The 23,128-nt window shown below is 35.1% G+C and overlaps 3 protein-coding genes across 11 annotated transcripts in view; 1 reads left to right on the top strand and 2 right to left on the bottom strand.

The window, feature by feature from the left end:
- Positions 1-985: 985 nt before the first annotated feature.
- Positions 986-3,175, bottom strand: LOC21385097 (probable cytosolic oligopeptidase A). 5 transcript variants are annotated; one of them, XR_002903538.1, is made up of 5 exons: positions 2,698-3,175; positions 2,375-2,488; positions 1,887-2,003; positions 1,433-1,540; positions 986-1,319 (listed from the first exon to the last, which is right to left on the bottom strand). XR_002903538.1 is itself a non-coding variant. In XM_024175291.1 (5 exons), the coding sequence occupies exons 1-3, from the start codon at positions 2,928-2,930 to the stop codon at positions 1,888-1,890; spliced, it is 417 nt and encodes a 138-aa protein (XP_024031059.1). In that variant the 5' UTR covers positions 2,931-3,175; the 3' UTR covers positions 986-1,319; positions 1,433-1,540; position 1,887. The 5 variants fall into 5 exon arrangements, 1 of the variants encoding a protein (XP_024031059.1); XR_002903540.1 differs by having other exon boundaries at positions 2,375-2,465; XR_002903537.1 differs by having other exon boundaries at positions 2,721-3,175.
- A 1,893-nt stretch (positions 3,176-5,068) lies between these two features.
- On the bottom strand, positions 5,069-6,568 carry LOC21385095 (disease resistance RPP13-like protein 4). Of its 2 annotated transcripts, none has more exons than XR_002903542.1 (3): positions 6,306-6,568; positions 5,998-6,084; positions 5,069-5,792 (listed from the first exon to the last, which is right to left on the bottom strand). XR_002903542.1 is itself a non-coding variant. In XM_010090736.2 (3 exons), the coding sequence occupies exons 1-3, from the start codon at positions 6,399-6,401 to the stop codon at positions 5,219-5,221; spliced, it is 666 nt and encodes a 221-aa protein (XP_010089038.1). In that variant the 5' UTR covers positions 6,402-6,568; the 3' UTR covers positions 5,069-5,218. The 2 variants fall into 2 exon arrangements, 1 of the variants encoding a protein (XP_010089038.1); XM_010090736.2 differs by having other exon boundaries at positions 5,069-5,701.
- Positions 6,569-8,445: 1,877 nt separating this feature from the next.
- LOC21411406 (putative disease resistance RPP13-like protein 1) overlaps positions 8,446-23,128 on the top strand; it is a 28,986-nt gene continuing 14,303 nt past the window's right edge. The window contains exons 1-8 of one of the 4 annotated variants that reach the window (XM_024175316.1): positions 8,446-8,526; positions 9,476-11,958; positions 12,043-13,229; positions 13,944-14,102; positions 14,220-14,518; positions 14,802-14,854; positions 15,348-15,480; positions 15,580-15,962. In XM_024175316.1, coding sequence (XP_024031084.1) covers positions 9,613-11,958; positions 12,043-13,218 — 3,522 coding nt within the window. In that variant the 5' untranslated portion in view covers positions 8,446-8,526; positions 9,476-9,612 and the 3' untranslated portion in view covers positions 13,219-13,229; positions 13,944-14,102; positions 14,220-14,518; ... (1 more) ...; positions 15,348-15,480; positions 15,580-15,962. Of the gene's footprint in view, positions 8,527-9,297; positions 13,230-13,943; positions 14,103-14,219; positions 14,519-14,801; positions 14,855-15,347; positions 15,481-15,579; positions 15,963-23,128 lie in introns of those variants that run through there. The other 3 variants (XM_024175308.1, XM_024175314.1, XM_024175310.1) reach the window with 3 other exon arrangements.

Below are 23,128 nucleotides of genomic sequence, written 5' to 3'. Positions count from 1 at the left end.
CCTCCCACGCGTTTGGACCGAGAAGCCCAACGTGTAGAAAATGAAAATAGAAAAATATAAACGAGTTTTAATCGTTTTTAGAAAGTGAATTTTTAAGAGAAAGAGAAAAAACATTTTCAGTTTTGTTTTTGGTTGGATGCTGCTCCAAACGTAATCTTCAGACTGTTTTCATTTTTTACTCCTCAAAAAATGTGAAAAACGTTTTCAAAATGGATTGCGCTGAATGTTGGAAGCTACATTAGAGGTAGCTTTGCTAATTTTTATACGTGGTGAGACTTGTGAGACAGATGGGACATTTGGGCCTGTTATGAAACGGAGGAGGATAAAGATGACCAGGAAGATCAAACTCTTCCGAGTTTCCAATTCGGCTTATAGATAATATAAAACCATCACAGTACTACAATTTGTGACATTATTTATAGATAATATAAAACCATGACAGTACTACAATTTGTGACATTATTTTTTACCTTACTAATTACTAATTTGTGAAAAACACCACTTCACAAGGCCACTGAATGCTCTCAGAGAGGGAACCAGACATGAAATAAATTCAAGAGCTTGATAATCCCATGAAAGAAGGAATTGTTAGTTTAGAGTTAACTAGTACTAGAAGAGAAAAGAAAACAACATTCTTGACAGATTATTAGTCTGAAATTATAGTGACGTTTTCCTACTTGGACCCAAAGTCATACGCCAAGCTGTAGAACAGAGTTGTCCAACAAAACTGAAAACTTTCCGAATCTAGAATGCCATGATACTTTCAAATAAAAACATCAAGACTTCAATGACGATATCAGTTTAGTTTTTATCTAATTAGATTAGATGTTTAACATGCTTATATTAGTGTAGTCTAGCAGTTAAGACACATTTGACTGCATTAAAAGCTCTTCTGAATTCTGAATGACAAAAAGGAAATAAAACTTTCTCTGAACCAACATACGCAACAAGAAAGTGATGTACCTCAAAATAGATAGCTACTGCATTTTCCTCCAATCCAAACATGAAAAAGATTCCAATATCACTTCCAAAGATTCAAACTTCAAAGCACATTCACACCCAAAAATCCAGTACGAACATATAAACATCAGAATTTGACAAAACACGACTACGAGAAACACGACTACGAACATGTGGGCCACAGACAACCGTGCAGATGTACCATTCCGTGACAAAACACGACTACGAGAAACAACCTCATCCATCCATGCACCTCCCCTTTTCTCTGAGGGTCGAGTATAAGGATCAAAATAGAAGTATGCAATAGGGTTAGCTGAAGAATCTTTGACGCAGTAGAATCTAACATCCTTATTCCACACCTACAAAGAATAATCATATGTTTAAACTATTATTTCTGTTTGCATTAAAAAACACATCAACATTTAGTGAAATAAACAAAACAAATCAAAGTTGGAGCAGTTGAAATACATACTGGAGCCAGACCATTAGCCGGTTTAATTTCAATTCCAAAAAGTGTCTTGGCAAGGTTGAAAAGGCCATCCATAACCTTTGGCAAGGAGAAATAAGGACGTAATTCTTCCTGCAGTATAAGAAGCCATAAGCATAGGTCGCTAAAAGCCTTAGTTGAATTCCAAAATCAAAAGATAAATGACCATAAAAAAGAATATAGCTAAGAAAGAGAGAGAAAAAAAAAGGTTTAGATACAAAATAATAATAATAGTAATAATAATTTATACTGTAATTTTCTTTTTCATGGTAACTCGTGCTATCAAAAGAAAAAAGATAAATAAATAAAGAGAGAGCCAAATTTTAAATATTGCGTCCATACAAAATGCACAAAGCTAATTACAATATCCAGAAAGTGGAATAAATTATAAGAAATTGCATAGACATGGATTTGCACATGATAACGGGAGGGATCTGACCTCATTGATATTTTGACTCACGAAGCCTCTCACTCCAAAAGCTAATGTCCCAATGGTTCAAGTCATCAGCTTCTGATGCACCTTGCTTCTTGGAGAAATCCTTAAGGTCTTCCATATCTTAAAGGATGAAAGATGCAATCAAACCTTCAGCGTATTTTCCAAAGTAAATGATTTTCTTCGATCAAGAATTATTAACTTTGACAGGACTTCTTCTTTTTTAATAGTTTCCAAAGTAAAGCGATTGTATTGGACACAATTAGTTTCAAGTCTGGTTTGATTTACACGAGTTGCTCAAGACAAACAGAATTCTAAGAGGTTTGGAAATGAAACTAGTTGAATACCACAGAAAAACACAAAAAGCAATAATTGTTGAATAATTTACAGAATTATTCAACAGAAGATGAATTACTATAAAGATTATATTTTCAAAATTATTCAATAAACTTGCACTATTTATATGTCATGTTCATAAATATTGAATACCCCACCTTGAACTACAGCATCCCAAGACGCACTGCGAAGCTTTTCTAGGAGCTCTTCTGCTTTTTCAACATTTGCCATTTTGGTTGCCATGCTTACCTGTTAGATTGTTCTTGTCATGCCTATTGCAAACAATTAGTTTTACCATATAAACATCAGAATTTGATTCTCAGCATATTAACTAGTAAAGAAATTCCATTCCTTGAAATATTACAACATTATTATCATCACCATTACCACATTCACTACAAAAAGAAGTCGATAATCAACTTCTATATAACTCTACAACAAGTAAAAACCTCAAAAACAAAAAAAAGTTAAGAAATTGTACGTGATTGACTAAGAAGAGCTCACCAACCGATCCAGAGCCTCCCGAGCCAGGGCCAATTCGGGCTCGATCCTCAACGCGTCCTCGTACGCCTTCCTGACCTCGGCCTCCATCTTCTTCGCCTCGTAGCACTCTTCAAGCAAGCAAAAAGCCCTAGCGTTCTCCGGACTAAGCTCCACCGCCCGATCCAAGTCCCCGATCGCCGATTCGACCTTCCCGCGGCGGCCCATCGCCATCTTCAGCTCGGCTCTCTCGAAGAACGCGTCGCCGAGCTTGATGTGGGGCTGAAACCCAGCGCCGGCGGGGAAGAATTCGCGGAAAATGGAGGGGTTGGTGGATGAACTCGATGGGGCGGGTGGGGATCATGAGGGAGGCTCTGTTGTCGGCGATGATGGAGATGGGGAGGGACTCGGAGGAGGGCTCTAAAGGTTCTTGGTGTTGATTAGGGGAAGGAGGCAATGATTTTAATCCGACGGCCTATAATTATTGAACGATCGGTCAGGCAGATTTAATATGCCTTATATATATATATATATGTTTGTCGGCAACAGTAATAAAATATAGGAAAATAATTTATTTAGTGGTACGACGAATCAAAGCAGACAATTAAAAACAGAGCCTTTTTGCAAATATTTTTAATAAAAGGTAAATTTTTAATTTTCTTAAAATAAAAGGTCAAAATGTAAATATTTTGAAAATTTCAAAATGCATAAAAATGCATCTTTATACTCATATTTCATAAAAATATCACTGAAATTTAAAATAGGCCCGCTATTAGATAATGATACGTTATAAAAAAAAAAAAAAAAAAAAAAAACAGAGGTTACAATTCTCCTTAAATGAATTTCGTCCTGAAAATTCTAAGCCTAAACACAGATCAAATCCAAGAGCCTAAATCATCAATGTCATATATTCTATCCTCAAATTTTCAATTCAGCTCATAACAACAAACAATTCAATCGAAAGACATAATATTTCACTTTTAACTTAAAATCTACGCTCTAAACAATGGAAAAATAATTATCTCAATAGTTTGTCATTTTTCTTTCAGACGAATATTATTTTTGTTGAGAAAGCTAAATCAGCAAAAACAGACAAAGTCAATGCCAAACAACAGAGGCACGTGAAACACGAGAAAGTTAAACAACAGACTCCACTCTCACAAAAACAAACAAACGAAAAAAAAGTTGAAAGGAAATTATACAAACATTGTCACAGATTGAATACATATAAGCCAGACACTTGAAACAATCTTTTTGAAGCACGTGCATCGAACAATGAAAATGAACTAAACTGTTGCAAATCTCCAACACCGGCAATGCATTCTGAAGGATTTCTGATCCCTGCCAATCAAGAATTCGATTAGCGGAAACTTCACTGAGAATGATAATACATGTAATAGAAACAGATTGTAATAAAGAAAATGGAAATTATAATAAAAAACACCAGAGACGACGTTAAAACGCTAATAGAAATAGTAAACCAGAAATGATAATACATTTACCATACAATTCTTACCTCCCAAATTTTATATTTCAAGATAATTTTGTGGTATGCAGCCCCTCCGCGTCTCGCGAACCGATGTAAACCATTGGCACGTGCTCGACTCTTAAAAAGTCTGAATCTTGACTGCTTGGATCCAGCTTTGACAGTAACTGATCACCCATATTGATGATATGAAGTTCATTCAGGCAAGCTAGAAATTCAACACCCGATGGAACTTCCTCTAATAGTTTGCAGTCTTCCAACCATAGCTCCTGAAGTTGTGGCATTGCCCCTTGTTCTACCGTCACTTTTCTCAATCCTTTTCATCAGGCGTGTGTTTTTACTATTTTTTTTTTACTAAAACTGATCTTTATTATCTTTATCTCAGTTGTTTTTTTTTTTTTTTTTTTTCTTCTGAAAATGGCGTTTGTATATAAATAAAGTACTGTTTCTTTCTACTCATGGTATTTTGTTTATTATTAAGTAGTACTAAAATCTTTGTGAAATGATCAAAGTTGGTATTTAGTAATTTGGACATATATGCTAATGTTCTGAATATCTACAACCAGAAATCTTTGTGATGATTTTATTTCATCCGAGTTGTTTTGAGCAAATGTGTTGTGTTCATGAGATTTTGTCAATCAGATTTGAGTTTATTTTTTTTATTGTTTTAGATTTATTTGGTTGAGATTTATGAATTCAATTTTAATTTATTTCTGATTAATTAATGAATAACCACTATTTTAGGAACGCTTCCAAAAGAAGTACATCAAAAAACGCAAAAGACATTTCCATAACAAAACAAAACGAGGCCTTGACATCATAAAAGCCAGCATTAATTTATTTCTGATTAACTAATAAATAACCACTATTTTAGAGTTTTGTTCGTAGTAAAATTTTATTCAAAACAACTATGTAAACTACCTGCTAGAGAATAGGGGCACATGTAAAAAACGATAACATCATAAAATCCAGCATTAAATTAGAAACGACAACAATCAAACCAAAAACGACACATCAAATATTGCATGGCAATTCATTAAGGAACGACATTTTGTAAAACAAACGAGACAAATGCGTTTTTGAGATCATCCCATGAGTCCACACTCCATAGATCATCCAAGACAATCAAGTACTTCTTATCACCAAGGAAACAAATTATGTCTTGCTTCAGAGAAAGTATATCCTTGGAATATGTTTCATTCGGAATTGGCTGTGCGATCCCTCTTAGGAGTTGTTCAACTATTTTTACAAGAACCTCCCGTAGATCGAATGATTGGGAAACAGTAATCCAAGCACGGTGTTGGAATCGTTGCTTGACTTCGTCATCTCTATAGACTTGATTTACAAGAGTGGTTTTGCCTAACCCTCCCATTCCTACCACTGCAACAACTTGGACATTGGAGACTTCATCCTTGAGAAGCCAACTAACTCGCTCTTGTTTGGGTTTCTCAATGCCAACTAGTTGCCATTCTTCTAGCAAAGTAATGTTTTTCGCATTCCACATAATGGTGTTTTCCAACTGCCATGAGAAAATTGGAGTTTTCTAGTTTCATCTTCTGCTTAGAAATATTGAAATATCTAAGGTATGGACGTTAGTTGTAGCAAGAAAGCTGCGACAAAGATAGGTAGTTTTTAAGATTTTGGTTTTATTAGCTCTCAAACTAATACAAATAAAATTGAAAGTTAGTTGAAAACAGATTCTTTTTATAACTCAGCTATAGCTTCCAACACTGCAGTGTGGTATCACAATCATATAACGTGGATCAAGGACCACAAGTATATACCAATCCAGGATCATTCATATTTTCATCTTACCCTTTCCAGTTGGGAATCATCACTTAGAGTCTCCCAGCTCTCGCTGTCCAAGCATACTAGTTCAACAGCTCCATTGTCGCATGCAATCTGTCCAATTGATCCAAAACATAAAATTATCTTTTCTCGCAAAGCATGAACTCATCAATTTAAGTAGTAACAAGAATCACAACAAGCATAGGTAAAAGAATTTCTTCCAAACAAAAGAGTCATTTTACTATTACATAAAATCGGGAAACAAAACATATGATCCACAATCTTTATTCCAAAATCGGGAAATCTTTCATATCCCCGAGTGCCTTATTAGCAACCTTCTGTTGAACCAAGATTGCCCTCATTTTCTTTCTCCAGAGTCCAAAGTCACCCGAGCCATCAAACTTTTCAAGTTCAAACTTCATCGAGACCATAGCTCCTTTGGATCTACGGTGACTTCTTCAAAATCTGGAATCTTGATCTTCGAGCTCAAACTTTTGATTCACGCCTTAAAACCAAGGCTCTGATACCATTGTTAGAAAGATCCTAACACCAGCTCGAAGATTCACTGACACACAAGAATACTTTTAAAGAAAAGAACACAGAAAGATTTTACCGAGGTTTGGATTCTACGAATCCTAAATTCCCGTTGGGCTCACTTGCGAGAAACCCTTCCACTAACAGAGAATCGATTACACCCTCAAATCTCACCTCTCTCAGAGGTTACAAGAGGAAACAACCAAGAACTAGAAACTATACATCAGAGATTCAACCACAACCATGGATCTTAGGAAAAATGCCCAGTGAGTAAATCACACCCTTACCCAGATTTTTTCCAGTACACAATATACCCAGATCTCTCAACTTTACCCATTTTCTCTCTCTTGTTTCTCTCTCTAGAAAAAACCATAGCAGAGGAAGAAGAACTTTTCACGAAATAATCCCATCTGCCGAGGAAACAGTTGTATATACTAGAGTTCTCTCTCAACCGACTGTTGCTGAGCCACGCGTCACACTCTGAGTGGTTCTTCTAATACTACACTGCGTTTTGGCAAGTGACTGAACAACCAAAACAGCAGACGACATGTTGTAATCAATTCTCCTTGTCGTTTCTCTAGGAATTAGACCTCACAACAACAATCGCTCATAGTCTCGCTTTAGGTACATTTGCACCCCTGAAGAACTACCGCAGATCTCGATGTTCATAATGTTTCAGCTAGTCAGCTGAAATTATGGCTCTCCCACATGGGGTGTGGCCTCCCACATATTGAAATAGTCATTGCAATTAAAATATAGGGCTATTAGCTGTGTTAGTCCATGAACTTTGAGCATAATGATAATTTGGGTTTTGACTTTTAACTTGGCATATTTAAAGTATCCGTTTAGTTCACATGTTCAAGTTAGTGATTTTGATTTATTGACAGAAATTTTGTAAGAGAAGAAATTTATAAATTCAAATTATTTGTTAGATAAAAAACACTTTAATCAGAATCATGGGTTCAAGTATATTTATAAAACAGGGACGTAGTCCCTAAATTTCTGTTTTTTAATAGTTTTGATCACTGTCAGTAAAATTATGCAACTGCCCGTCTATTAGTGCGCTGCTTAAAAATAGACGGATTGTGACATGGACCTGCCTATAATGAGTGGATTGGGCAGTTAGAGCGGTTTACATTTTTTTTTGGCACACCCCTACTTCAGAATGAGAGGAATGGGAGTAGCATATGCCCAACGTTATTGTTATGTGAGTTCAGTCTAGCTCTCTGTCTTGAGCCCATTAAAGGATGAGAAGCCACTATCTTATTAAAAGATTGATGTTGGTGAAAATATCTAGAGAATTTTACTGAAAAACTACAAGAATACTTCCCTTAAAACCTATTGTTTCTATATGATAATTTAATATATGATCAAGTGAAAGTTGGAAAAAATAGAAGCTAAAAAATGTTGAAAAAAAAAAGTTTTGTATACATTTAGATAGGAAAAAATTTGCTAAACTTTTCGAATCTAAATGTATATGATTAGCTGATGAAACATTTTGGTTTTTAAATTTTAAATTTTGACATATTAATCCTTTTTAATTTTTTGATCATTTTAATCTCTGATAGTAAATTGACAATAATTAATGAAATTAAAGGAAGATAGCCAAGTCTATAATAACTTAAAATTTTATAGAAACAGTTATTATTAATATTAAAACCCGTAACAAAATTATAATATATTGTTCTTAATATAACTATTTATCTAAATTTTTAGTGCGATAAAAATATGATTATTAATGTTAAATATTAGAAATTGTTCATAGTATTAAGGACTAAAACTATTAAAAATTGAAAGTTGAAGGAGTAATATTTTAAAATTAAAAATTTACGGGTCAAATTGTGATTGCACTCAAAGTATAGGGACTAAATAGTAATAACTCAAAAATATTAAAACCTCGCATCATTTTCATTCAGCTCTCTCCGTCTCCCCCCCCTCAAATTCTCACTTTCTCAGTTCTCTCGTACCCTAAGCCGCCGCCGCCGCCCCCTGGTTAGTGCCGCCGTCGGCCATCGACTGCTGGTAAACTTTTTCTTCACTCGAATCTCTTGTCTTCTTGACTTCTTTGATAGTTGATACTTGATAGCACACCATTCATGTTCGTGTTCAAATTCTAAGCGAATGAGAGTAATTTGCGCATAGAAATTTCGATTTCAATCCTCTAGGGCTGGCTCTGAATCTCTTTAGAGAGACAAGAGCTAAGAAGTAATCATTTTTTGTTTTTTTTATTTTTTATTTTTCCCTTTTTTACTATGTATCTATTTTTGAAGGTTTAATTATTAACTTTTAGAATGGATTAGTATACTAATATGGTATTAGAGCGAGAGGTTCTGAGTTTAAACTTCCGTAATTATATTTTTTATTCCTATTTAAATATTCATCGTGTGTTGAGTCTTTAATATATCTCAAATTTAAATATTCACGTGTTAGACTTTCTAATTAATTTATTTACATGATTGCCCATTATCTAGCCCACACCTGAGAAAGAGTATTAAAATATAAAACTATTGTTGATATACCTTTTAAAAAACTTAGGGGATGTTCTTTTGGAGAGTAATTTGAGTGTAATTTTTGAGTTAAATTTGAGTTATAACTTGAGTTAAAGTTGTAATTTGAATAAAGTTGAGTAAAATTGAATAAAATTGAAACTTAAAAGAACATAAACTTGAATAAAGTTAGAACTCGAATTGTATTTTTTTGAGTTTTTTAAACAAAAAAATAACCCCTTAAACTTTTAAAATGAATTGATAAACTAACATAATTTAATCTAATAATTAATAAAACACACCAAAATTGCAATAACAAAATAAAATACTAAACACTACCAAACTTAAGCCAATGGCCCACTTCCCCTTGTGCTAGCTGTGACTTTTTCTCTTTTTCCCCTCACATGCCGTGTCTTCGCTTCACTTTTTTCCCCTCAAATGCTGTATTTGTTAGGTGACTTTGGATCCACTTTTTTTCTTTTCAGTGCCTTCCACCCTTTTTTCTGTTGACCAAGACTTTCCTTTCTCTTCCCCTGCTTGTAAGCTGCAATTGAGAACTCACCATACTTTTCCTTCTTTCCTTTCTTCTCTTGTCTCTGTAACTGCAATATCGACCAAAAACATGGCTGCTGAACTTGTTGGAGGAGCTTTGCTCTCTTCTCTGTTTCAGACACTGTTTAACAAGCTTGATTCTCGAGATCTGCGGGGCTTCTTTCGAGGACTGAAGGTGAACCAAGGGCTGCTGCAGAAACTGAAGACTTTGATGTGGTCGGCTAACCAAGTGTTGGTTGATGCTGAGGAGAAGCAACTCACAAACCCGGATGTCAGTGAGTGGCTTTTCGAGCTCAAGGAAACCATTTATGAGGCTGAAGATGTGCTCGACGAGATCAACTATCGGACTTTGGAGTATGAGCAGAAGAAAGCTAAACCAAGAAGCAAATCAGTACGTAAGAAGCTCCAATCTTTTCTTGCTTGTTTTGATACGTTTGATGAAGCTATAGAGCGCAAGATAGAGGAGATCCTTGATAGGCTGAAGCATATTGTTAAACAAAAAGATGCACTTGGTTTAAAAGAAGGTGTCATTAATAGGCGTTCTCAAAGATTACCTGCTCCTTTGGCTGATGAATCTCGTGTCTATGGAAGGAATGATGATAAGGAGAAAATCATGAAGCTATTGCTTCCCGATAGTGGTAGTAGTAGCGAGAACAAGATATCTGTGATTCCCGTTGTGGGCATGGGTGGCATCGGCAAGACCACCCTTGCTCAGCTAGTATATGAGGACATAAGTGTCAAGAATCATTTTGATATCAGATCGTGGGTTACTGTTTCTGATGAATCTGAGATTTCTGTAATAGCTAAAAAAATTCTTCAAGAGATTACCTCGCGAAAACGTGAAACTGAGGGCCTCTATCAACTTCAATGCGAGTTAAAGGAGTCATTGAGCGGCAAGAGGTTTCTCTTTGTTCTGGATGATGTATGGACCGAGAACTATGAGCATTGGGAGGCCTTACTGAGTTCTTTCCAATCCGGAGCCAATGGAAGCGGGATCATTGTGACAACACGTAGTGATATCGTCACAAAGAGGATGGGAAATGTGCCTACACATCACCTTGGGGAAGTATCTGATGATGATTGTTGGAAGTTATTTGAGGAGCATGTGTTTATTAATGGTGCAAGGTCAGAGGCGTATCAAGAGCTACATGCCATTGGCAGAAATATTGTCAAAAAGTGCAAAGGTGTTCCTTTAGCGGTTAAGTCTCTTGCTGGTCTCTTGCGCTCGGTGGTGGATCCCGAAGAATGGAGAGAGATCCTCAATAGTGACATATGGGAGTTGCAGTTGCAAGAAAATCAGAGTAACAACATTTTGCCTTCTCTGTGGTTGAGCTATCATTATCTACCTTCACATCTAAAGAAATGCTTTGCTTACTGCTCGATATTTCCTAAGGATTATGAAATGCATGAATTTAGAAAGGATGAAATAATACGGCTATGGATGGCGGAAGGTCTTTTGCAATCTGGAAAGAGAGGGAAAAGAATTGAGGATGTAGGGAATGAGTACTTTCAAGATCTGATATCAAGGTCGTTGTTCCATCCATTGAGTAAGGATAAATTGACCATCTTAATGCATGACCTCACACATGATTTAGCAATATTTGTATCAGGTGAATTTTCTTGTAGGTTGGATGACGGTGACAAAGCTAAATTTTCTGCCAAGACTCGCCATGTTTCATGCTCCAAAATGAAGGACTTGGAGAGTTTTGTAGGTTTATCTTTGGCTAAGAGTCTCCGCACTTGCGTACGATCAGGATCACCCTATCAGCTGGCATGCTCAATTAGCATGCCACAATTGGAACGACTGCTATCTATTGGAGGATGCTTAAGAGCTCTTTGTCTATCCCTATCAGGGATCAGAATATTGCCAGACTCAATTGGCAATTTAAAGCATTTGCGGTATTTGGATTTATCACGGAATTATATGACCGAAGAGATACCCAATACGCTCTGTAGATTGTATTATTTGCAGACTTTGCGATTATCGCAGTGCATACGACTAACTCAGTTGCCAAACGACATGGGAAACCTAGTCAATTTGCGCCATCTTGAAATTGAAGGCGTACCACTGGAGGAGATGCCGCCTATGATGCGCAATATGAAAGACTTGCAAACACTACGCTACTTTGTTTTGTGCAAAAGGCGTGGCTCTAGCATTAAGGAGTTAGGAGGGTTGCCTTACTTGTCCGGAGAACTTGAAATCCGTAAGCTTGAAAATGTTGAGGTCGTTGAGGATGTTTTGGAGGCTAACTTAAAGGATAAAAGGTATCTCAACAAGCTAGTCTACCTTTGGAGCTCCAATGATGCCGCTAATGAGTCAACAAGACATGGAGAAGTTCTTGATGCACTCCAACCTCACACAAATGTGAAGGAGCTTCGTATAGAGGGTTATGGAGGCGAAACATTCTCTAATTGGGTAGGTCATCATTCATATGCTAACATGGTTACTGTGTATCTACTCAATTGTCACCACTGTTGTTTGTTGCCACCATTTGGTCAGCTACCTTCTCTCCAAAGTCTCGAAATTTATAACTGCCGCGGTGTGGAAAGAATAGGTGCTGAATTTTACGGTGAGAGTTCTTCCAATACTAAACCATTTAGATCTTTAAGATCTTTAAAATTTAAAGACATGCCAGCGTGGCAAGAGTGGTCAATTCCTGAAGGCCGAGAAGATGGCGGATGCTTCCCTAGTCTTGAGCACCTTCGTATTATCAAATGTCCCAAGCTAAGTGGGTGCTTACCAGACTATTTACCTTCTCTTGAAGAAGTGGATGTAAGAGATTGTCCCGAATTCTTGTTATGTAACTTTCCATCAAACTTGAAAGCATTTGGCATTAATTCTTATGAAGATGTGATGAAATTTCCAAGCTTAGAGATTTCAGGGCGCTATGAAAATGTGATGAAATTTCCAGAGACATTGCTTCCGACCACTCTGACTTCTCTTTATATTGAGAACCTTGAGAATCTTCAAGTTCTGAATGGGGAGGGCTTTGAACACCTCGCTTGTCTTGAAGAGTTGATAATTCAAAATTGCAAAGAGCTCCAGTGCTTTCCGGGAGAGATGCTGCCCACATCTCTCACTACTCTCCATTTAGATGAGCTTAATAAGCTTGAAGACCTTGGCAAGGGCCTTCAACACCTCACCTCCCTTAAAGAGTTGAGTATTTGGAATTGCGAAAATCTCCGGTGCTTGTCAGGAACTGGGTTGCCCGCTTCTCTGACTTCTCTCCGTATCAGAGACCTTCCAAGCCTTGAAGACGTAGGTGATGGCTTCCTTCGACACCTCATCTCCCTTGAAACGTTGGAAATTAGGGGCTGCAATAATCTCCAGTACAAAGCAGTAGAAGAGAATGGGAAGGGAGTACTTGAGCAGCTCATCTCTCTTAAAACGCTGGTCCTTTCGAATTGTGAAAAGCTCCAGAGCTTGCTCGAAGAGCAATTGCCCACATCTCTCACTTCTCTCGAGATCCGTGGTTTTCCAAGGCTTAGAGACTTGAATCGCATGGGCTTTCAACACCTCTGCTCTCTTCAACACTTGCTGATTGGGAATTGCAAAAATCTGAAGTGCTTGCCTGACGAGGGGCTGCTGTCCTCTCTTGATTCTTTGCGTATCTCCAGATGTCCTCTCGTAGGAAGAATTGATCATTGGAGTTGGCGTCAGCGTCGCTTAGGTTAATCATCTTTCAGGTACTTTTCATTTCTCTCTTTATTTCTAATTTTAAGAAGAACAACTTTATTGCTTTCCATTTTAAGTCAACTCTTATTATTTAATTCCTTCCTTTTGAATAATATTACTTTCCATCAATAATTGGTCTTTTTTTATTTTTATTTTTTTTAATTTTTTTAATTTTAATTTTAATTTTTTTGGAATATGAGGTTCTTCGTCTGTTTCGGTCCCCTTTGTCTTTGATGTCTTTTTTTGCTTCGTTTGTCATTTTCTTAAGAAGATTCTTTTTATCCTTTTACTTATATATATGGAATTATAAGTTGTTACTTCAGGTTTCACTTTATAATCTGTATCTGTATATGTTTCTATTTTGTCTGTATTTGTTCAGAGGCTATTTTCATTACCGATACAGAGCAATGGACCAATACAAAGGTTGAGTTATACATTTTGAGTGCACGATAACTAGAACCATATTATTTATATATTTACTTATTTATTTTGTTATGTGTGGTTTAACTTTGTTTTTTTTCCCAAGAATATATGTTGTCGAAGTGTATCAAAGTCTTGTGGAATCAAAATTTGGTAATTTGGACATGAAAATGTTTAGAACGCTTATTGTTTAGAAATCACACTCCTCATCTTGTTAAAACAATGTTTTCATTTTCTTAATGTTTAGAGAATAAGATGCTTCTTTTGGCTACTTCTTTTAAGAGGATTTTTTTATCTAATTGCAGCTGCTAAAAGCATAACAGTTGAGAAAAGCACTCTTCCACCAAAGCCAGTTGAAAACAATACCAAGTCTAATTCGGGATTTGAGTATCTATTTAAAAAGGCACCTTGAAAAATCCCGGGAAGATGTGAAGAATGACATCACGAGTCTTTTTTTGAGAAAGGTAAATATGCTGCTCTCATTTGCTAGTTCTGATAGCAGTTTCTGGCACTCTTTCAATTTTGATCATATGGTTGAATATCCGTGAAAATGTCTCATTTGTTTGATATTCCACGTCTAGGAACGTTTAAATACGTGTTCTATCCGTGCTAAATGAGGAAGCTTTGTGACATTGATGATAGAAGGCAATAAAGAAACTTTTTCAGTTCTTTCCAAACCAAGAACTCCTGAACGGCTTGGGATTTCAACTACTCATCTCCGTTAAGCTCAAAATTTTTGTTGCAAGAAGGGCTGCTTTCATCTCTATCATATTTTCATATCTTGGAATGTCCTTGTTTGCACTGAGGGGTGCTAGGGATTGTGGGCTGATGGTATTAGGATGGTGGCTGCTGTGTATCCACTCGTTTTCCACATCTTCAGGTACTTTTGAATCTTCTTAAACGAGCCGCCTTTGTTCTGTTGTTCGGGAATAATTTATGTTGGTGCTTTCCTCAATTCATACTCTGCTTCTTTTATGCCAATGTTTTATTAAGAAATTGAATAATAATTTTTAACTGGAGGAGCGAGAGACTTGTATTCTGAACATTTCCATTGTGGAACTGTAATTTTTACAAGAGATTTAGAATTGTGTTTGAGAACTATTGATTCATTCCTTTACTTTCTTCGATTTGAATGTAAGCCCCGTCATGGTTATCTCATGTAGCATCATGTTGCACTTCCTCCAGATAGCACCGCCTTGGGCGATACACTGAGAAGGTTTGTCTACAGCCTATAAATTTTATCTTCTTCAATTGGTTTGATATTCATAATCAACAATACGTCTACATTCACACATGCGCACATAAAGCTTTGTTTTTCGTTTTGTTTTAGTAAATCTTCAATGTAATTGTCATGTCTGCTGTTGTTACATATATATATATATATATATATTTTTTTTTTTTTCTTTTTTTATTATTATTATTTTTTTGCTGCCGAGCCTTGCCAACCGTTATAACGACTGATTGAAATGCAAAGAGATGAAAGCCAATACTCAAGCTCTGCAATAAAAGCCAAGGAACTAGTGAAGCTTCATGCCAATGTAATATATAGAGATGAAAATGTTTTCAGGAATTCATTTGACTGCGTGCATTCTTCCTCTTTTGCTGTTTTCTCTTCTCTGGCACTAATATAGAGTTCTTAATTTCATATTGGCAGACTCTAAGATTTGAACATGCAAAATTGGCTAATTTCCGCATATACATTTGTGTAGATGAACCATGCGACGTGAGCTCCAAGGTGCCAACCTACAATGGTGTTGAGAGAGTCTTCTGCCAGTCAATGCAGGACATTTCGCAATTCTCAGATTCGTCAATGCAATGGGATGATAATCCTCAATTTAAATGGTAATTTTCTAATTGACTGCTGCCAACTAATTCCAAACCAGAGATCTTGATTGCCAAATCGCAACCTCTTAACATTCAATCACTTACTCTCTAATGCAGGAAGGTCTTTCACAAAAGGAACAAATTTCGAGATATATCAAATGATCAATGTTCCAAGAACTATGAGGCTTTGCTCTATGGCTGTACCTACAAATCTTAGATTGATCATCTTCGCTAAATCTCTACGCAGTTCCTTGAGTTGTTTGTATTTGCTGAGTTTCAACAGTCTAATGACTCTGCAGTTTCTAGATGGAACCATAAAGTTTCTCGAGTCTAAGGTCTTGGTGTAGCCTAATTAGTGGCTTAACAATTATTGCCTTACACAGAGGGCACATGCACATCGACTTTCGTCGATTTTGTTGATGGAACGTTGGTGATTTTACACTTGTAATTCGATTACCCTACGATTTTAAGTTAATTAGAGAGTACAGTGAGATTGAAAGGTACACTCTTGTAAATTTCGTCGATTTTGTTTTTTTTTTATTAATTAAAGGATAATTATTTATTTTTAAGTTGATTGGCATATATAATACTTTTCATCCCTCATTAAAACAAATTTTATCATAACCAAGAATTGCAGCCAAGGTAGAAAAAGTGAGAAGAAAACTGAAATTTACATTAATAGAGAATGAAGAGAAGTACTTAGTGATGTGAACTAGTGGTGTAGTTTTATCAATTTTGATTAAACTTGTTTTTCTCACTTTGGGTGAATTTTTTTTCTTTCTCTCTCTTTGGCTGAGTTCTCTCTGTTCTTAGCATGAAAAATGAATATTTTTCTTGTATTTTTTTCCTTTAAAAACCGACCACCAAAAAGAAGGGGGACTAAAATGCAATTTTAGTATTTTCTAAGGTTTTTTTTTTTTTGTTTTTACAAAATTCAACAAAATCTCTCATTCCTTCCCCCTTAAGTTGGCCGGCCATCTTCTCTTACTTTCCACATGTCACAATCTCATCCCTCTAATCATTTAGTCACTTTAAATCTCAACTATTCATTGTTGTAGTGGTTATCTTATTTCGGTTCAGTTTAATTTCTATTTGGTGCGCGTTTTATTTACATTTTTCAGACTATTGATCAACTTAGTCAACTTTATTCAACCTTGACTATCCTTTCAAGAGTGACTTATTAATCAACTCTTGGTCAATAAATTTTGACTTGGTTAACCCCAATCTGTAGAAAACCTCAATTTTCTCGGTTCGGCCTTCCGAACCCTCTTTTTCATCTGTTCTTTGTTTCGATTGTTTCTAAAACCCTAGAATTGATGTTTTTCAATTCTTTTTCATTTCTTAAACTTAATATTCATATGTTTGCCTACTTGTGGGTTTAACACGGCATTTCGTGTCTCTTTCTTAAATACAGTCTAAAAATCGGTAACTGCATCATATCTCAAAAATTTCTGAGCTTTAGCTTATAATTTATTATTCCATATTAATATCAAGATATACTTATCATAAAAGTATCCATATTAATAATACAAAGAATTTCAGAAAATTTTATCTTATACAATAATTCTTTCGACAAATTTTCCGGTCATGACATATAATCAAGAGAACATTCACACAAAAATAATCTAAAATTCAAACGACACAAATATTTACAAACAAATATTTATAATCAAGAGAATTTTAGAAAAGTAGGCGTAGCTCTCATATTGAGGGTGAACTACTATAAATCTTGTGTGTTCTTGTATGTTTAACATTTTGCTCTCAGTAATATAGAATTAGGGAGTAATTCTTAAGAGACTACTCAAGTATCGAAAATGCTTCATAGTCCCAACACATCTTTGTATCGGGAAAAGAACAACAATGCCTAATGATGAATCATCTATACGCAGGTAAAGGTTGATTGTTAAAGAAAGGCCAACACTTTCACATTTGATGATGAATTTGTACCTGCTTTTATAATTATACCCCACAAATTAAACATAACAATTACTAAATATTCACACTTTTGGTTAGCTGTAGAGAATTATTCAAATCAACTAACTATCTGCGCCTACGTTTATTGTGGATTTTGCTTATTTTTCCTGTATCCACAAACGACACAAAACTTTATGCAGGAAAGGCCCAAGAAAAGAATCATTGAACATTCTTCTAAGTTGTTCACTCTGAAAATTCCCATTTCCTGCTTCCTCCGTTTTCTTTTTTATCACCACCACATATAGTCCTCTGTTTTGGTCTCTTTTTATTATTATTATTATTATAAATTTGATGTCAATGTTCTTTCGTTTTTTGTTTTTTGTTTTTTTTGCTGATAAAAAAAAAAAAACAAAAAAACGAAAGAACATTGACATCAAATTTATAATAATAATAATAATAAAAAGAGACCAAAACAGAGGACTATATGTGGTGGTGATAAAAAAGAATAAAAAAAAAAAAAAACGTTAACCATGAAAATGAGACGTTTGATTGTGCTGAGGGAATGAAATCACGAAAATGAAAATGATAATAGCCATGACAATTCCCCCAAAAAAAAAGTAAGGGCAATAGGCCAGAATGAAATACAAATATAATCAAAAACAAAAATTAATTCTCTTGCTGGGTTTGTGCTTTAGAATCACTACCTTCATAAGAATTATTAGTGTTTAGTTGAGTCTAGGATTACTAATCTTTACTAAATAAAAGACTTTGTTTCTTTTTGTTTTTTTTTGTTTACTTTGGTTACTGACACGCTTTGCGAAATCCTACTGACATGCCATGTAACAAGCTAACATTATGTTTTGCCCACTAGTAGGAATTGGTTTGATTTGAACTGGAAATTTTGAATTGTATGGTTTAGATTGCAATCTAAGTGTATTGATGAAATTTAGATTTTTTGAGGACTTTGACTTTCATCCAAGAGTAATGTTGACGGCTGGATTTCGTCAACAATAAACCCGCCAGAATATCTTGGGGTTACCCTTAGGATTACCGGCTCGTGGGTTTAATGAAAGTGTGGATTCTAGTTTGATTTAAGTATTTTCATGTTTGAACGAACTGTATGTAAATGAGCAAGAAGAATTTTATAGTGGTTCACTCTATAAAATCAGAGCTACATCCACTGTATATATTATATTTCTTTTGTAGAGATCATAGTTTACAATGAATGTTATTTCTATCTTTCCCTCGTTCTTTTTCCTTTTGAATTTTTCTCCCCCCTTTCCTATTGGGGTCCTTCTTCTTTTATACTCGGACTTCCTTCGCTGGGTGGGTTTCCTTCATAGGTAGGAACACTCAAGTGCTCTAGGCCCAGACATAGCCCACTAATCAGTACTGTTCACTCAACCAATTAGTCTTCTATTACAGCTCTGTGACTCTCTCCGTAATGCTTTTTTGTCCCCTGGGGGGGCGGTTTGCAAACTTGCAATTAATGCTGTCAGACTTCTCTTATCTTTGCATGTAACCTATCATGTCAAAAAGGGACGTTCCCCTCGTCGTCAGTGGTTGTTTAACCTTTCTCGCCCCTCCTAATGACCTCTTCTGCAGTCGAGGGATCTTGTCGTGTTCGACACAGGCGGAATCAACCGTCAACGTCTCATGGGGTCGTCGTCCTAATCATGGATTTCATCTTCGGGCTCTATAGCTGATCTTGAGGAGAACGAAGCGTCGGTGGTTGAGTGCTCGGCGGAAAGCAAGTATAGCCACGTGTCGTGACGCCGTTGATCCAGGTGTCCGTCACATTTTCCCACACAACAAGTAATTTTCAGTGATGCCATTAAAAAAATAATGCTATATTATTTCAGAGAGAGATGATTCAAATTCTAGAGAGAGAGAATGAAAGAGTGAAAGACAAAATTAGAGAGAACAACAAAAAGGGATATAATTATTTTAATACTTTACTTTATAGTGAAACATATCGCGGTATTTTATATTTTTAATAATATTAAAACGGTATCTTCACCTTTAAAAAATTTTCTTTTGGAACCCTGCTAAGACCCATTTTTTTGGATACAAATTTTCCATTCTACCATTCTCACTAAATAACAATAAATTAGTAAGCTTTTGGTTTTTGTAAAAAAAAAATTTTCTGTTATTTTTATTTTTCTGCATTTAAGTTTTGCATTCATCTTGCTCATTCATGTGTTCCACGATCTGTTATGTTTTAAGATTCACTTTTTATAGTTTTTATAAATACAATTTTCAACTGTGGCTGGCTAAAATATTAATTTTAGACTCTAAAAATCACTACTAAAAGCAGCCACCGCCACTCTCTTCCCTCCAAATGCCGTGTCTTTTTCCATTATAATAAGCTCTAATGTTTAAGGAAAAAAAAAGTTCCAAGTTGTTTTAGACTTTCCGTGTAAATTTTTTAAAATTTTTTCAAGAATCACTTTTTATAGTTTTTTTTTTTTAAATACAAATTTCAGGCTAAAATATTAATTTTAGACTCTAAAAATTACTACCAAATGTAGCCACTATCTTCCCTTCAAATGCCGTGTCTTTTTCTATTATAATAAGTTCCAATGTTTAAAGAAAATAAAAAGTTCTAAGTTGTTTAAGACTTTTCGCGTAAATTTTTTAAAATTTTTTAAGAATCACTTTTTATAATTTTTATTAAATACAAAATTTTAACTAAAATATTAATTTTAAACTCTAAAAATTACTACCAAATACAGCCACTATGACGACCCTCCTAGGTGGCCGCCACCATAGCTTAAATTAACTTGTACTTACTTAAAATTTACGGAACACTTTTTTTCCTTTTTTTTTATATAAGAAGGAATAATTTCCTAATTCGTAATAATAATTTCAAAAGAATAAGTCACTAAATTTCTTAAAATTTTTTCTTAATTTCAATTAAGATAAAATCTTCTATAAATATCCCTCAAACTGAGCAGCGTTTGATCTCTTGTTTCAAATACTCTTTAAAAGTCTTTCTAAAACTAGCCATATCAATCGGGCCATCTAATTGACTTTAAAAATGGATTTCATGATAAATCTTAAATTCAAGTACATCTTAAAGTCCTTTTAAAATCAATTATTTAAATCGTCATGTTTAAAATTCGTTTATTTGTTACATGCACTATTGCAACATTCTAAAACTTAAATACTCAAAACTAGGGTTGTTAGCTACAGCCTCGGTTTTCTTAACATACATATGTACGTATACTTTTTAAACATACATGCCTGAAATCTTTGAATCATATAGACATATACATGATTTTTCTTAAACTTACTGCGGAAGATAACTGTGTGAGTGGTATCCATTCCCATCTCCACAATTCGTCTGCCGCTCACCATTGCCCTTCAAGAATTGCTGATAAGTGTCTTACCTACAGCATGAACATATCTGATTAAGCTTTTGCTCAGCAAGGAGGAACGATATCTCACAAAATAACTGTAAGTACACATGAATATATATGCATTAGCTGATTATGCTTAATTATGATGTCTTATCATAGTCTTATTGTAATGACTGAGAAAATCCCAGACGTTAAATAATAAAATTTATGTATTTAAGCCAAGGATTTTCTTAGACAAATATTATGTGACTGAAGGATTTATGGAATTAATATATGTATTCCTAAATTCTGTAGCAGATTTCATGCTAAGTTCATGTTTTCAATCAAGTAAATTCGATCGATAAATTCTCGCCGTACTTTAAGGCCGAATAATTTTCAGTACAGGTATAGTTTGAGAATCTTAATTTCAAGAATCTCCAAACACAGCATGATGTTAGCAGCGTATAAAAAAAACGCACTGACATTTTAAAAGAAGAGAAAATCCTTAATTGCCAGACAGCTAGGTTAAAGTCAGGAGATAAATGCCCATAGTAGAAGGGTACAATGTGAACTCGGGAGTTGACACCGTCAAAAACAACATCATTTCCGGGAATTAACGCAGGAAAGTTAAATTTAGAATTTGTTCAGTCTAGAATTAATTTCAAGACTGGAAACAGTTCAAGATATTACGCGAATAAGAATTTAATGTGATATCCAAAGCAGTCAAGGATTTAACATTTAACTGTAAATAAGCAGTAGAAAAAGGAACCGTCAGAAATGGAAATGAATCCCTGTCAGCTAAGTTACTTTCTTATAGTCAGTATAATTTTTATCAGTTTCAAAAGGAAACTTAAGAAAGTGGACAAGAGTACAATGGGGTAGGTGAGATTTTTTTTCTCCCTCTTTCTCCACTTGGCCGGCCATGCATGAAAAAATAGAGCCAAACATTTAGCTAGTGGAGTGTGCTAGAGGACTTTATGTTAAGGTGATGTGATGGTAGTGGTTGAAAGGGAATTAATGGCAAAGTTGCTTCTTCTTTTCTCCTTCCAAAACCGGCCAAGAAAGGGGGATTTGAACCAAAAATTTGGTTGAATGATGGAGTGGAATTGGTGTTAAAAAAAATAATTTCCAAGTGCCTATAAAAGGAACCAACATAGGATAAGCTTCATTTTTTTTCTCCTAGCTTTTTCCCCACTCAAAAATCCGGCCACACACTCTCCATTTCCTCTCAAATATTTTCTCCCACTCTCCAAAACTTGAGCCCCTAGCACACCATAGAAGAAGAAGAAGGAGATTAAGGGATTCTAGGAGGAGACTAGTCAAGCATTCCTCTAAGGGTAATTTTTTTTATGTTTTAGTAAAGTTTGAAATGTAGAAATATTCCCCTTAAATTTCCTTATACTTTCTAGTTCCAAGCCATTAACAAATCTTAGAGGAGTTCAAAGGTTTTCAAGGGAGAGAGAGAGTTCTTCAAGGGTAAGTTCTCAAACTCTTCTCCATTAATTTCTAGCCAACTTTAAGCTTGGATTTATGGATGTAAATTTGTGGTTCTTGAGGAAGATGTGTTGTAATAAGGGTGTGTGAGTTTTATGTTAATTTTGTGAGTTATGAGGTTCGTTTAATGTGGTATGATTATGCTTGATTTAAGTTTGCTTATTTCCGGTTAGAGGAAAAAAAATTTCAGTCACTTTGAACGCGAAAATAAGAACCCTAGAGCGAGATTTTTCAATGTTTCAAAGCTTGAACTTATAGCCCTCGATGTTTTGAACATTTTTTATGACTATGACAAAACCCAATTTTAACTCTAAAACAAGTTTAAAGCCAGTTTGCAAAAACGGACGGGCTGTCAAACACAGTTTCAGAAATAGAAAAAAGGGGCGGTTGCTACAGTATTGCTATAGCAATCCTACAGCATTTTTAAAAGAAGATTTGCTACAACATCCTACAGCATTTTTAAAAGAAAATTTGCTGCAGCATCCTACAGCATTTTTAAAAGAAGATTTGATACAGCATCCTCCAGCATTTTAAAAGAGATTGCTACAGCAATCCTAAAACCTTTTCAAAAAGATTGCTACAGCAATATTAGAAGATTGCTACAGCAATATTAGAAGATTGCTACAGTAATTCTATAGCATTTTTAAAAGGATTGCTACAGCCTTATTAAATGATTGCTACAACATTGCTACAGCAAAAGAAAAAAAAAATAGTAGCCACTGTTTTTAGCCAAACGAGGCCTTTAGAGGCTGAATTTTAACTTTATCCAAAAACGACAATTTTAGATCTCGACGAGTCGAAGAATTGTTGTGAAGGACAGAGATGCAGTGAAATGCAGATTTCAGAAACTACACAGTTTTAACAAAATGAAACTAAAACAGTGACGTTTTTAACAAAAGGTTATCAAAGAATCCAAG

Source organism: Morus notabilis, unplaced genomic scaffold (assembly GCF_000414095.1).
Source record: "Morus notabilis unplaced genomic scaffold, ASM41409v2 Scaffold2321, whole genome shotgun sequence".
Lineage (NCBI taxonomy): Eukaryota > Viridiplantae > Streptophyta > Magnoliopsida > Rosales > Moraceae > Morus > Morus notabilis.
Note: the sequence above shows the minus strand (reverse complement) of the source record. Positions and strands in the feature narration are given on the sequence as shown.